Source organism: Mustela nivalis (genome assembly GCF_964662115.1).
Source record: "Mustela nivalis genome assembly, chromosome: 13".
NCBI lineage: Eukaryota > Metazoa > Chordata > Mammalia > Carnivora > Mustelidae > Mustela > Mustela nivalis.
In genome coordinates this window covers 1,223,776-1,239,702 of record NC_139032.1, presented here as the reverse complement: position 1 = coordinate 1,239,702, position 15,927 = coordinate 1,223,776, and the positions used below count along the sequence as shown (strand labels likewise).

Below are 15,927 nucleotides of genomic sequence, written 5' to 3'. Positions count from 1 at the left end.
TACCAGACCTGCAGCACCGCGGTCTCCAGTGTGCACGCAGTCAGACCCTGCACCCTCAGGAACTGACCGACGAGGAAAGCAAAGCATTTGCTGTTTCCACAGTACTGTCGCTCCTGCCCCGTTCTCTACCCCAAGGTGGCCGTCACAGCTGGTCCCGTGTGAAGTGGAGGACCAGCGGAGCTGTGGACACTGACAAGGGCTCAGGGACGAGGGCCACGCTGCATCTACAACAGGAAGCAAGTTCAGCATCTGCTTTTAGCTAAGAGGTCCACCAACAAGGGAGAAAGAAACTCCGTCTACACTGTCTATTCTAAGAAGCTCTTACAGCAGTTCACTGCCCAAAAGACAACATCTCAGGGATCACAGGAGCCAAGGCAAGTCTGTCAACTTAAAACCAACTTTAAGAAGGGGCGGGGGGGACGCCTGGGTGGCTCAGTGGGTTAAGCCGCTGCCTTCGGCTCAGGTCATGATCCCAGCGTCCTGGGATCGAGTCCCGCATCGGGCTCCTTGCTCGGCAGGGAGCCTGCTTCTCCCTCTGCCTCTGCCTGCCTCTCTGTCCGCCTGTGCTCGCTCTCCCCCCCACCCCGATAAATAAATAAAATCTTTAAAAAAAAAAAAAAAAAGAAAGAAAGGAGGAGGGGGAGGTGGTATTCTCATCTACAAGAAAGGAGAGGGCAGAAATATCTGGGGTCACAAACCCACCAGAGGATTCCTCTCCACAGAGAGTGCAGAAGCGCCCCCTTCAGAGAGTCCACTAAACAGACCTTAGAGAAACTACATTGTTTAGAAAAACAAACACACACCTGGGCCTGACTTAGGGTGCATGAGTCACCGTCACACGAACCTGAACGCAAATGCCTGCGTCTTTCTTCATCGAAGCGGCACGTGGCTCCCAGAAAACTCGGCTCTCTCGACAGAAAGTGCGACACAACGGAGATGCACGTGCACGAGGACGAACTTGAAAGTGTCATTAATTAAAGGAGCAACTGAGACACAGTCCCTCAGACTCACTTAGGAAAAAAAGACAAAGACAGAAGACGATTCTTTCTAAGTAGATGGGAAAATGGTAAAGCATTCTGAATTTTATCACAAATTCACTCAATAAAAATTTTAGAAATAATCATAATCATGAGACTGCACGGTCCAATATGAATCAAACTTACAAGTGGGTTCTAATCAACGGGTCCCTGGCTGAGGAGGACCCTGAGCAACTTCCGTACCCTGGAACGAAGACGCTAGTCCCCAGACCCAAAAGGCAGGGGTGGCTCAGGAGCCAAGAGGGAAGGAGCGGGCGCTCGCACTCGGGTTTCTGCAGGGCAGCCAGTCGGGCCGCTTCCCTCTAACCAACACCAACATGAGGCTCATGCGGCCGTTCTACCTTCTCGGGCTTTTAACACAACATTTCATCTCCGAGATGATGACAAATACCCCAAACACCAAGTTCTTCCTCCCACCCTGTACCGCCGCCACCCACTAACCCACTGTCCGGAAATACATCACTGAAACGTTGACCACCACCGTATTAGTCTGCAAGGGCTGCTGTAACATACTACCGTAAACGCGCTGGCTTAAGACCACTGAAGTCTCCTCTTCGAGTTTTGGAGGACAGAGTCCAAACCCGAGATGCTGGCAGGGGTGGTTCCTTCCAGAGGCTCCGAGCTTCTGGTGGCCGCCGGCAATCCTTGGCCTTCCGGGACCTGCGAACGCTTCTCGCTTCTCTTCCATCTCTGTCTTCACAGACCTTCTGCTTCTCCTCGTGTCTTCGTATAAGGACGCTTATTATCAGATCCGACATCCATTCCGATCACCCAGAATGAGGTCATGTCAAGACCCTTAACACGTTATCTGCCAAGACCTTTTTTCCCAATAAGGTTACACTCACAGGTTCCAGGCTGACCTGTCTCGGGGGGCAGGGGGAGTCGTGAGGGGGTGGTCACCATTCTACTACAGGCACTGTCTTGCTAGGGTCAGCAGTACCCTAGTAACCAACAAACGCTTCTTAGAAGAATTTCAGAAACATCCCACCATCCTCCTTCCCTAACCCTTGTTTTATTTCCAGGATTGATTTCCTGATCATTCTTTTCAATCGGATCCATTTCCACAGAAATCCACCTGCCAGCATCTCCGCGAGCATCTGTGAACAGGAGCCGCGCGGTCCAACAGGCAGTTACCAAATGCTTTTACCCACAAGATTAGCGTCTTCACGGACAACTGAAGCAGAAACCTTTCCGTGAGTCTTACACATTGACCTGGGTCGTCACCAATTTAACTGAATTGTGTTTTAGTTTCTCCCTAATCAGGATAAGCACTCTTCTAATGATAAGTTTAAACACACAATTTTAACTTGTCCAGGTACAAACATACCTAAAATGTTCAAACGCCGCTTTTAATTTTTACCTTGTTACTGTTTGTTTTTTTTAACGCTGTTACTGTGATTTAATTCATACACTAATAAATCATCAACGCGCACATCTCAAACGAACCCTACTTTCTGAGAGAACAACTTCATGAAAACCAAAGTAGCTCCAAATTCTCTCATCGGACAAAAGAACACAAATTTCAGATTTATTGGGTGATACATGATTTCATTATCAGTGTTGGAAAAATGCTTTCTTAAATGAGTCTTCCCCAAAGGCAGCTCACCTGTCTTTATTGTAGTGACAAAAGAAAGACCTCCGCTCCGAATTCAGGCCGCCCACTAACCCCAACCTTTGTCCCGCTGCCCAGAAACAAAGAAGCCGGCATGAAGCCTGGGAATCCCTGCCCACCCCTCCAGCAGGGTCGGACCGCGTGCAGGCTGCTTTCAAAGTATCAGTGCAATGTTTCAAGAAAAATGTGGCTGGAAACAATAATTTAAAAATTAAGAAATTATACAGAAAAGCACAGGAGACACCACAAAACCAGGGCAGCACCCAACACACCCAGCCTCTTCTCAACCACCTAAATAAAAGAGCACATTTTACATAAGGCAAACAATACAGTATTAGTCTCTTCACCCAAAATGTCACCTTTTCAATTCACACCCTTTTGCCTTACACCCTGTTGTTAAGAATAAATCAACGGGCGTGGACACTTCATACCTCCACCAGGAATAATTGCCAACTTCGTCTCGACCAAGCCCATTTTCGCAGAGGAAGCTAGAAAAGGAAGGAAGAAAATTAAGTAAAATCCGTATCATCAGATTCAAATATTACAACTTGAAAAAGTTACTGAAATCAGCTACAAATATTCTATTTACTAATTAAACCTGTGTCACAGATCTCTTTACGTCACTTCAGAAGGCATGTAGTGACAGAAATAGGTAAAGACTGTAAGTGACAGACATTGGGGGTTCCCGTAACATTTCCTCTTCAGAACTGGCCGGCAGTGAAGTAATCTTTGACGCAGAAAGACCAGGGTTGTGACCGCATGATTTGACCTGACACAGCCTGCAGGCTGAGGCCCCGTTATTGTTCGGGATGAGGCGCGAAGCTGTGTCTGACAAGCAGGGCCTCCAGCGGCCTGAGGAGTCCCACGAATCAAACAGCTTCACGTACCACGTCACATATGGCAGCTCTTCGGGGCCGAATCTCTGGTTACTTCTGACAAACGGTTTTACTATTCTGACAGCTGGACAGGTTCCTTCCTCCTGCTGGGTTTTGTTTTCACGGCTACTGGAAAACCTCTTAATTGGTTATTTGCATCTGGACCACCTCCCACACCCTAACGCCCACAGTCTGCACTCTTTCAGAAATGGACTATGGGTACCTCAGCTTTTCCATTTAAAACTCGTGATTTCAGACAAGTAGGTAGAAATCTAAAATAAAGTAGAAAGGGGGAAAGAGCCCACATGGACCGGCAGCTACAACGCCCAAGAACTAGTCCAAAGTGACCGGAACATAATCACACCGACTCACTGTTAGCAGGCGGCTGCTTCAGGAGCCCCGGTGGGAGCCGGGGAACAATCGGTGACACACAGCCTGCTGCCTGCTTCACCCGCTCCTCAGGGCCAGGGTCCCTGTCACCCCACCGTGGCCATATGGTGGCAGTCCGCGGGGCTCTGGCAGAACGGGGGGAGTGTGGGCCGTGGGGCCAGACCGTCTGGGGTCCAGTGCAGCTCGGCCACGGCCCCGGGCCCCAGCGTCCTACAGCAGCTCGGAGCCTATCACGGAGGGCTGCGGGGCCGTGGCGTGACGTCATCCAATAGGGGCTCGGAGCCAGGCTGGGCACCGGGACAGCGCTCAGCACGGACCCGCACTAATTGTTCTCAGTATTATTTTCATAATCGCCTCATCCCACCCACAGGAAGCCAAGCAGGCAGCGAGTGAACCCCAGAGAGATCAAGCTGCCGTTCCCGCAGCGGACATGACCGAAGTGCCGGGACCGGGCAGAGGCCACGGATTCGCTCACTGGACCCTCGCGCCGCCCTGTCCTTTCCCCCACGGCGGAGGAGGAAGCTCATCGGAGGAGGACAGGGCCCGCGCCGCACTTTCAGTCCTGTCTGACCCGCTTCCGTCTCCCTCTCCTCCAGCAGACCGGCCCCCACACGCTCGGTCACGCCCAGCGGGTGCCTCCTTCCAGACGTTCTTCTCAGCACGGGGCAGGAGCAGAGCGTCGGAAGCACCTGGAGAGCGAGCACACCGTCATCTCTGACGGGCCGTCCTCACCTGCCACGCGAATGTCGCACGCCAGAGCCAGCTCGAGGCCACCGCCCAAGGCAAGCCCGTCGATCGCCGCAATGGTGGGCACCGGCAGATTAGCTGAAACAGAGCAAAGAGTTCAAGTTTCTTCGGGAAGATCGTGACCTTACTATGTAATTTATCTTAGACTCTTTTTGGTGAATTTATTGTTCAAGGGCATACCGTACACAGAATTTTGCAGCCCGTTTGCCTTAAACAAAATAGTCATTTCCTTTGTTACTGTTCTTCAAACATGCGATTGTGCAGAGTTCCAGCAAATAAACATGCAAGAATGTCTTTAAGTCTTCCCATATCCCTGAAATATTCCCATAAATATTTTCTGCTCAATTAGCACAATCACAATTCTGACTTCGTGATTTTTTAAATATTTTTATTGTGTTATGTCAGTCACCATAGAATATATCATTAGTTTGGGAGGAAGTGCTCCAAGATTCATTGTTCACGTCCAACACCCAGAGCTCCACGCAACACGTGCCCTCCTCAATCTCTGAGCCTAACGTCCTTTATGAGACGTTTGGTTCATACAAATTTCTGTTTGAAATGACTTCTGTGTAACTGCGAAGTTCCAGATCCTTTATGGGTCACCAGGGAACTCGGAATGATGGTCTCACCCGACGAAGTAACCGGTCCCTCGGCGCAGACAACAGCCGACTAAGCGGCTGCTGGGACCCCGCCCACTAGCTCCGACCCTGCGGAAGCAGCAGGACGCACCCCGGCTAGAGAACCAGGCTCTACCCGGAAGCACGTTCCAGAGGCACACGGCTCAGAGAAGGTCCCGAGGGCCTGCCCAAAAGCATGCCTGGGGAAGGTCAGCCACCAAAGAGCTCAAACCAGACTTTCTTGAGCCCCAAATATTATTTTAATGAGATTTTATAAATTGGAACATACAGACTTAGTTTTTATAGCTGGTTCAAAAGCTGACTGATGATTAGGTGAAGCAGACTCCTCCTATTTAACTTTACTTCTGACAATGGGCCTGCGAAGCGAGGCCGGCCAGCCCTGCTCCCGGACGAGCAGAACGTGGGCATCGCCTCGGACTGCCCTTGCGACAAAGACGGAATAGTCACGTGGCGGGAGGTATTGGCTAGTGCTCTAGGGTCATCGTGTCCTGACATATGAATACAGCCAATCCACACGTTACACACCTTAAACTTCCACGATGTTACATGGCAATTACAGCTCAATTTTTGGAAAAATAAATAAAACGGAAGGAAGGAAACGGACGACGCCATCGCGAACAACCTCTTTCTTCCAAAGCTGTTCTGAAATAGGACGTGCCCGTCAGAGAGGTGCATTCTCGGACTTCTCAAACATACAAACTTGCTGAAGTCCACGGAGTTTCATTCACACGTGAGAACTTATCAGACTTATTTTCCGAGCAAAGACGGAAGCGCCGGGCCGGAGCACTGCCACTCACTGCCGCCAAGACAACAGCCGACCCGGGGAGCAGGGATGGGTGCGGGGCAGACGCCTCCAGCAGGCGGCCCGGCCTCAACGTCCGGGGAAGGGGAGGCCGAGGGGCTGGAAGACGCACCCCGGGCGCACGCGACAGGACACTTGGGGAGCAAGCAGACAGCTGCGTCAGGGTCTACCATCAGGAAATAAACTGAATGAAAAAACAGTGACTGGTAATGTTTATTTGACCAAAAAAAAAAGGAAAGAAAGATCAGTAAGGAAATCTGACGGCAAGTCCCTCTGAGCGGCTTCCAAGATCTTCTCCAACCGCGACAATCAAGTGGGGTGACTCTGCGACCCAAGGCTCACGCCTTCCTTTCCAAGATCCCGGCGGCAGAAATGACCGTGACTTCTAAACCCCCGGCCTCCTGTCTCCGCGGTCTCACGGCGCTCCCAGCAGGCCCTCCCCCTCCCCCTCAGCTTCGTGCCGGCTCCCGTCAAGGACAAGAGGACAAGCTTCCCGAGGGAGGACAGTAACGGAGGACCGCCCCGGCCGCAGCCCCTCCGTCCCCCGCTGCTCCTGCCCTGCTTCCAGGGACACCAGGAGGTGGTCCCGAAACCAGTGGCCACGGTCTGGCCCCTGTGCAACTTGTTGGTGCTGAGGACCACACACTAGCGCCGCACACTCCTCCGTGAGTTCCTCTCTTCGTCCGCCTGGCGAACCCGTCAACGTCCCTGTGTTTCTTCCCATTTCCCGTTCTTTCTCAGCCTTCTCCTTCGCCCAACAGACACCCCGCCCAGAAGGTCTCATTCCCACCCAGAACCCTGACCACACAATGCCAGGGACGCCCAAATCCCCACCTCCGCCCAACGTCCCTGTCGGCCGCACGTCCTGCCCGCCTGCCTGCAGCACGTCCGCAGTACCCCATGGACGTGCTTCAGCTCAAACCTGCTTCTCTCCTCGCCAGCCCTCCTTCTAGATGCTGGTTCACACCTCGTAGTGTCGCCAGCCCCCACGTCACCCAGGACAGAGGCCCAGAGCCGTCCCAGAGGCCCTCCTTCCCACAGCGCACAAAGCCGCGAGCCCCTCCCTGTGCTACAGTCGGTTCTGGGTCCCCTCATCCCTCGGCAGCAGAAGGCCCTGCCGGAGCTTCCCTGCGACTGGCCCTTCCAACGCGCCTTCCAGACTTCCTGGGTCTAATCCTTCTAAACGCCAATGCGGTCATGCTACTGCCCCCAGTTAAAAGGGTGCAGTGATCTACTCCACACTCGGGATAAAAATGGAGAAAACAATAAATACGGCACAGGAAGCAGCCGATAAACTAGGCTCTGTCCACCCGCCCGACCTCTTCGCCAACCTCAGGCCCGCACTCTATGTTCCAGAAGCGCTTCCCACCCAGGCCTGCGGACAAGCTGCCCTCTGCCTGGCGCGCCCAGCTAGCACCTACGGGCACTGCTCCGGGGTTCCTGGCTTCGCATCCCCGCGGCACCCCGTCCACGCTCTCCTGGCGCAGCGCCGATCGCCGCGCACCCACGCTGCAACGGAGATGAACAGCACAGGCGCGCGGGTCAGTAACTCCTTCTTCCTACCTGGGACGGCTGCTCCCGTCCCTGTGACGCTCAAGCTCCTCTTCTCCCTGCTTTTCTTTTCATCACGAACGCCTTTCACTTAGTACTTTAAAGAATGACATGAATGCAGCTATGGGAAAGGCAGCGCGCAAAGGCTCCCGAGCGGGGACAGACCAGAGGAGGACGGGCGAGTCCTCCCTCCGCCGGCCCTCTGAAAACGCCAGGGCACTGCCCCGCGGGACGTGGGCTCTTCTGAGAGCAGAACCACAAAGAGGAGGGTAAAGGCCTCTACGGTCAAACCCGGGCCTGAAACATACGCACTCCTGAGTCCAGCTTCTGAAAATGCCAAGTCCCGGCTGAGAGGGTGGCCTCCCCCCGCAAATGGGAACAGACTGGGAACTGAACATGCAGACTAAGTTAGGGGTCCACGCAGTGAGCTGACTGTAAATTACAAGAGGAACACCCCACAAGCTCATGAGCCCCGAAGCGTCCCAGGAAGCACACGGCAAGTGGTTACGACCCGTGCCTGTCTATAACGTCCGTGTTAGTACGTCAGGGGACGGAGGCCCCAAAAACATCAGGCAAGGCTTTGCTTTACAATTCTGTTAGTTAGTTAATGTTATCAAATAAATATCATACTTAAAAGTCACACTAGCCAACAGAAAGTTTAAAAGCTATTATTTTTTAGAAGTAGAACATGTCATTAAAGGGAAATAAGAGAGGTAACGTACTACACATCAAAAACACAAATAAAGGGATGCCTGAGTGGCTCCAATGGCTGCACATCTGCCTCTGGCGTGGCTTGTGACCCCAGACATCTGGGGTCACGTCCCACATCAGGTTCCCTGCGTGGCGGGGAAGCTGCTTCTCCCTCTGCTTGTGCTCTTTCTCTCTCTCTCTAACCTATAAATAAAAACTTTTTTGAAACATTAAAAAATTTTTAAAAAACGCACAAATAAAATGGCCTAGTAAATATACCCTCCTGTGACTGTAAGAGGTGCTGTAAACACACATACGTTGATAAAATAAAATGATGGGTGAGAGGGCATTCGGGGTCCGCCCGGCCCGGAAGAACAACGTAGGAACGAAGGAGAAACAAGCCAACGCAGCAAACACGCTCATCTGGGAGGTGGGGGTGGGGAGGCGGAGCCATGACTCGCCTCCTGCTCAAGTCTTAATCCTAAAGTGCAAGAATCAGCACTTTTCCCCTAAATGCTTAATTCTTTGGAAATGATGATAATCATTCTTAAATTTGATAGTTAAAAACTGAAGACATTTTCTCAAGGGGCTGAAAGGTTTTTAACATTACATTTTATGTGAAGTATCTAAAATAAAAGACAAGAAGTGTAGGGTCCTTACACAAAACAAGAACAAGGTAAATAGGGTATGAACACTCTCAGATTATTAGAAAGGTAAATTATTTGCACCTCTCAAATGCTAATTAGCATAAATTAGCATTTCATAAAGCAGTCTATAAAACTTTTTCCTACTAAAAAATTATTTAAGAACAGCTCAATTAGCATTCAATGAGTAATTAAATTTCAACCATTTTACAATATTATAAATTCTGAAGTTCTAGTGAGTCAACTGTATACTTCAATTTAAAATTTTTTTAATTAGATTTGTTTTTGAATCTTGAACTTTATGCAATCTCAATCTTTCCCTGAAAGATGTCTCTCTTAGCAAATTTTCTTGGGGAAAAGATGAGCCATCCCAAAGCACATGCTAGTTTCACAGTTCCCTCATACGCTGGTTTTCACATCCAGTATTGTTTCTGCTTGGTAGCACTTAGTAATCTCAGGGGACTGAATACACACACTTCAGAAGGGCCGATTTCCCGTCCCCGAGAGCTGGGAACCAGCACAACGGCAGTTGTGTAAGAGCACGGCTGGATGCCATCGGAGCTGCCGGGAGCACAGGTTATCCCAACAGCAAAAGGAAGAAGTGATGACTCCGTGTGTTACGCAACCAACAGGATCAGAAGCTATTTTGAGTTTAGTACCAGGAAATGGGCCAGGTATGACAAAGAAGATAATAATCCTTTGAAAGGCTCCTAAAAATATAATTAAAAGCAAACAATTAAAGTTCTGCTATTTCAAGAGAAAGATAAAGGAGCTGCCCGGGAAGGCTGTGGTCTCCCTCAGTGTCCGCAGGAGGACCCCAATGACGGAGGGGCACCGGAGTCAGACCAGGAATGAGGGGGAACCGGGAGCAGGCCAACTTTCAGCTCCAAGAAAGGAACTATACGTAACAGAGGTTTTCAGATGTTTCCAGAAAAAGAGAGATTCAATTATTAAGGGAAAACGTTACTGTCAGTTGTGATTTTTAAATATGGCTTTGACTGAAGAATCATGTTCTTATACAAAATGGAAACATTTCAAAAGAAATGGTCATATAGCATACTGGAGGTCTGACTTTACTGGTATCATTCAAAAAGAATAGAAATAAAATGCAGGTTAACTGAAAATCACAACCAATCCCTAATTATCACGCATTCCAACTCCAACCTTCACACTCCCGCGTCCTCTGCCATTCCCATCCCCAGGTTTCAGGGGAAGCGCAGAAACAAAACACAACCACTCCCGGCCCAAGCACGCAGGGGCTGCGCTTCTGGGGCCCAGCCAGGACCTCGGAGCAAGAAGGAACCAACCCGGCACCAACACACACTCGCGCCGCATCATAGCGGGGCTCGAGGCCTGTCAACGGGAGCCACTGCTCCCACAAGCCGGGGGCGACCACTCTGCAATCTGAGAAAATCTGGTGCTTGATTTTCCTAGCCCTACCTCTTCTCCACCTGTCTTAACTTTCCATACGGCTGCCTGTGGATTGAGCACATGCACAAAGTGCTTACGAGGTGGGTTCACTGTCCTAAGCACCTTACGAACATCACGTAACCTTCCTCCCAGCGTTGTGACCTGAGCAGCACCCTGACCGTCACTGCTGATGGGGACACAGGGCAAAGGAGCTGCCGTCGCCTGCCTGCTGCAGCCGCAACTGGAGTCCCGCTGGCCCGACAGACCATCAGCAGCTCTCACAGCCTCGACCCAGAGCCCGCGACCCAGGCCTCAGCTCGGCAAGACCACAGTCCGGCCTGCCTCGGGGACCCATGACTATGCGTCCGAGGAAGTCTGACAAGCACAGTGGCTCTGAGCTCTGCTGTCCGTTGACTGGAACAGATTTCTGACTTGAGGCTTCCCTGCACACCTCCAACCCAGACTGTTCCCAGTGCACGACTCCAGGTTAGCAGACGAGGGCCAACACCAGAGCATCCCTTTCCGACCAAACTTCCAAAACAAACAGGGAAACACAGAGAAGGGGAAGCAAGGTTCGCCGCCCCCCGCCCCCCCCAGCCGTGTCTGGAAGAACAGACCAAACAGAACTGGGTGGTCACGTTCATCGTCAACTGCTGCCCCGCTGCTCACGACAAGCATGATCGCCCGAATGAAAGAGAGGCGGTCTGCTGCGAGCAAGCTCTTGGAACGTCTACTGCTGACTGACATGATACGTGGAGGTATCTTCATTTCCGAGGAAAACCTGATACGAGATGTAGTCTACTATTGCCTGGTAGGAAAAAATACACTATTCCGTCTGGCTCCAAGAACACCAGGCTCTGTACCCTCGCTCTGCAAAGCGCGGTCTCGGCCCCGCGGCACTAGCACCACCGGAGCTCCTGAAACGCACAGCCCCAGGCCGCACGCCGCAACTACCGCACCCCCGCAAAGGCGCAAAGACCTCCGCACGAGTGTCTGTGGCAGCTCCATGTGCACCTCCGTAGGACGGACACTACTCGCGGTGAGAAGGAACCAGCGACTGACCCACCCGTGCTAGACATCAATGAACCTCGAGAAAAATCTGCTGCAAGATGACATGCAAACTGATACAAACTGTGCTCCGCTGATTAAAAACTCTAAAAATGGAAAGTGGTCTCCAGTGATGGAAAGCAGCTCAGCAGTTCCCCGAGCACGGGTAAGGAATGGGAAGGGGCAGGGAAAGGGACCACTGCGCGCCACGAAGGAACTCCTGCGGGGGATGGGCGCGCTCGCCACGTGGGTCGGGCGATGTGTGCGGAAGTCAAACCCCACACACGGCACGTGCTATTACCTCCAGCTCAGCACACGCCACTTACACCTCAACGGGTCTCTTCCTACAGCGTCCACGACTGCAATAACATGAAAATGGTAAATCCAAGAGAATAAAGTAGACTACTTCTGGGTCTCTTATAAACAGGGCTCAACTAAATAGATAATCTATGTTTATTTTTTTAGATAATTTAAAATCAAGTAACACAGGTATGAATCAATTTAAAATGATAAAGAAATAAAATTTTAAAAACCTAAAGGATGGGTAGGGCGTATCCCAGAGTCCAACACAAAGAGTCATCCCATGATCTTAACAAGTAATGGGAGACATCTGAGTAAAAGCATTACATGGGCAAAGGAGAAGCACTTTAGGCTTAATAAGGGAAAAGTCCACAAGGAAGGTCTAGCAGCAACAAAATGTCCACTGCACACAAAACACCACAGCAGGAGCATCCACAAAGCAAACACATGAGAAACAACAAATTCGTCACAGCACAAACATTACAGCCCCTCTCTGGTCGTTATATAATGATTAAACTAAAAATCAAAACAAAAACACTAGCTAGTTGGGGACAGACAAATACAGATGGGCTGAGGGCACACACAAGTCTTCCCTGTTTTAGTGGCTGGGCAGAGACTGCAGGCTCCACGGATGAGGACGGGTCCCGTGGAAGGTCAGGACCCCGGCCCCTGCCTCCAGAGGTCATTCCCAGCAAGGCCACCTTCGCGCCTTGCAAAATGTCCAGTGCACACGGCTGTACAGAGATGTTCTTCCTCCCTGATGCCTCCCTGTCAGAAATGGGACCCACACTCTCAGCACTATAGCCCTAAATCTCTTCTACCCCAACAAATGATTTATTTAAACGGACAGGACAAGAGAAAACAAACGGGCTTATCCTTAGCTCAGCTACCCCTGCTTCGCTCCCAGAACACCGATCCTCCTCCACGCCCCGTGAAAAGTGCCCCGTGAGTCACACAGTGCTGGCGCCGGGCTAGCTTCCACGGGCAACTTCAGGTGCCGACCCGGTCGCTGTGGTGGGGAAGCCGGCCTGAGAGGGGACAGCCAAATGAGCAAACCGCCTCATCAACAGATCTAGGCCACAACCTTCAGCTCGGCTGTATCGGTGATCAAGAGAACATTCTGTCCCTGTTTCTATACTTCATTTTATTTTTCAATTTATTCCAGACCCTAGACAGAAGGAGGATTTCTATTATTAAGGCCCCTTAGATTCCGTGTAATACGGATGGTGTTTTCTGCGCTGTTTGTCATAGTAAAAAACTAGAATCATCCAAATGTCCATCAATGAAGGAAATAGTGACATACATTATGGTATGTCTATAGCAAGTAATACAGGGAAACAAGTCTTTTAAATGCAATGGTAAAACATTCCACACTACAGAACACTAGACTCCAAACTATTCCCAGAAATAATTTTTCAAATACAATGTTTATCATACAAAGGATAACCAGGAAAACGAGCTACAGTAGGAAAAAACATTAAGAAAACACCCGTACAAATCTGAGATCCATGGTCTTCTAACGCTGACTCTCAAAGACACGAAGCCACGCATGAAACTGTAGATGACAGAAAGTGACAAAACAGTTTTTTAAAAGAACGAAAAAGCATTGTAAAATGAAATAAAAAACTCAATGTTTGTAACGAATTGGGTGCAGCTTCTGAAAAACCAGTGGAGCTGTAAAGTGTTCGGTGGGAAGGAAGGAGGAACACACGGGAGACGACACAGAGAAAGAGGCAGACACACAGAAAGAAGGTCTGGCACGAGTCAAATCGGCAGAGAACAGTGAACCAAACATCCCTTGTCATGGGTTTAAAAGAAAGCAGCCAATGTATCCTGAAGAAACAAAATTTAATGAAAATCAGGATGGAAATTAATAAAACAGAAACAAGAGACGGGATTAACAAAGCCCAAAACCGATTTCTGAAATGTGTCCTAGATAAACCTACCGGGAGGCAGACCCCAGCAGCAGACAGAGCGAGCCCCCAGCCGGCCCACGCAGCGTGAGAGGAGACAGCCACTGCGGACTGCTCAGAGACACTAAGAGAACGTTACCAACGGCTTCACACTGATGCATTTGAAAATCTAGGTGAAATGGATAATTCCTAGAAAAGTATTAATTTCCAGAAATAAAACTTAAATACAGACAACTTATGCGTGTGGTCATTTTCATATATGTGTTTGCATATAATCTAAATCAATGTATGCATACAAATATATATTCACGTAGCAGCCGAGAAAAGGCCGACAAATACTAAAATCAATAAATATTAAAATATTAAATCAGGGCACTAGCGGTAATTACTTTTGTGGACAGAAAGGGAATGGGGGAAAGCTGCTAAAAGAAGTTCTACTTTTTTCATTAAACACACACTCAGATATTCCTATGGAATTCAAAGCTAGCAAACATGAAAAGGCTCAGAAACGATGCAAGTATTTCCCTTTTTCCCTTCAAAAAGACTGAAAGTGAAATTCTAGAATATTCCAGGGTAGTGTTTTAGAGTAAGCGACCGAGCTCGGCTGATAAGCCTGCTTCTTTGGCTATATTTAGCAAAACAGTACCCTTTGCACACCACCATGCCAAGTCAGAGTGTGATTAATACCCAGTGGGAGTCAGCAAAAGCAAAGAATTCGACAAAGGGAGGAGAAGTTGCAAAGGGAAGTGTAACTGGATTCGAAACTGTGACTCAGCAGGCGGGGATGGAGCACTTCCAAGGGAAGACAAGCGGCTCCCAGATCCTCGCGCCGGCCTCCTCCGTCAGATGACGAAAGGAGGAAGGGAACGGGACGCAGGATCTGGAAGTTTCCACTCGGCAACTAGGAAGGACAGTTAACATGAGTGTCCATAGTCGCTCCCTTACACACCGTAACTGAGCTCTTCCAGTTTCTACTGACTACATCAGGTTAGGGGGAAAGATAAAAATACAGGCTGAAATTCATCTAATTTAACAAAACTAATTATTTAAAAAATCCCCTTGACCTTCAAACAAATAAAAATAGGCGCAGTGAACATAAATATTTTGGGTCAAGCCGGCAGACTGACAATTCTGCAAACCTCAAAAATGTTCTTTACTGGGGCGCCTGGGTGGCTCAATGGATTAAGCCTCTGCCTTGGGTTCAGGTCATGATCTCAGGGTCCTGGGATTGAGCCCCGCATCGGGCTCTCTGCTCGGCAGGGACACTGCTTCCCCCCCACCCGTTCCCCCACTTCCCCCTCCGCCACTTGTGATTTTCCTCTCTGTCAAATAAATAAGTAAAAATCTTTATAAATAAATAAATAAAGGTTCTTTACTAAACAGTTCTTAACACATCTAAAATCCAAGTCAAATGACCAGCGCATAGCAGAGAAAATGCAGCAAGTATACAACCTTCCAACCGGGTGTGGTAGCAGTCAATGTGGCACTAGGGAAGTAATTTGACAGTAAGTCCTGTTTCAGGTCAAGCGACACACAAATGAGTGTCTGAAAAAGCTCTGAATGGTATAACGGTGATAAACTATCAAACTAAAAAAAAAACAATCACAATTCCCAGAAGCTCACCGCACAAAGGTAACGGATGAACGCCACTCTTCTGCAGCAAGTAAACACCTTATGGCAACTTCTCTGGGCAAACGATAAACAGCAGCGACGTCTGACTCTGTGCGCACCGGGCGCCTCTGAGTCAGCGGAAAGCTTAAAAGGGGTATATCTGGAATCGCATGCAAGCCCTTTTGCATTCATCCCTCAAGAATGTCTAAATATTAAAATGGGACCCTAGGGAGTTTTAAGTGGACTTACACCTTTACAAAGCACAGGCCTCAGTGTAACATGTTGTGTCATTAAAAAGACTGTGACGACGAAATGCATGAAGCCAACAGGTACACTTTCTAACCTTTAGCAAAATGTTGATCAGACCTTATTCATGTTTCAAAGCTCTGTGTCTCACCCCAGAGTAAATCAGACTTCATGCTACAAAGAAAGGTGTATACAAAGTTTCAAGGGAAGAAAAAGAAACCTTCCAAAACCCTCACCTACAGTTTACTTAGAGGGAATCGAACAACGGCAAGTTTTCATCCATAACCAGCACAAGTTTCAGATAACTAGTTCCTTCTCCAAGGACCTACACCAGAAAGCCCAACAGTCTGTCTAAGGGGCCGTCCACAACCGTCCAAGGACGGAGCTCTTCCACCACGGCCAGCCGGCCAGGAA

At 49.5% G+C, this 15,927-nt stretch overlaps 1 protein-coding gene across 3 annotated transcripts in view; it reads right to left on the bottom strand.

Annotated features, from left to right (window-relative positions):
- The window catches only part of AUH (AU RNA binding methylglutaconyl-CoA hydratase), a 130,448-nt gene that overhangs the window by 67,359 nt on the left and 47,162 nt on the right, over positions 1 to 15,927 (bottom strand). For all 3 annotated transcript variants that reach the window (XM_082694160.1, XM_082694161.1, XM_082694162.1), the window contains 2 exons: positions 4,647 to 4,739; positions 3,081 to 3,137 (listed from right to left, as the gene is read on the bottom strand). In XM_082694160.1, the coding sequence (XP_082550286.1) occupies positions 3,081 to 3,137; positions 4,647 to 4,739 (150 nt within the window). The remainder of the gene's footprint in view (positions 1 to 3,080; positions 3,138 to 4,646; positions 4,740 to 15,927) is intronic.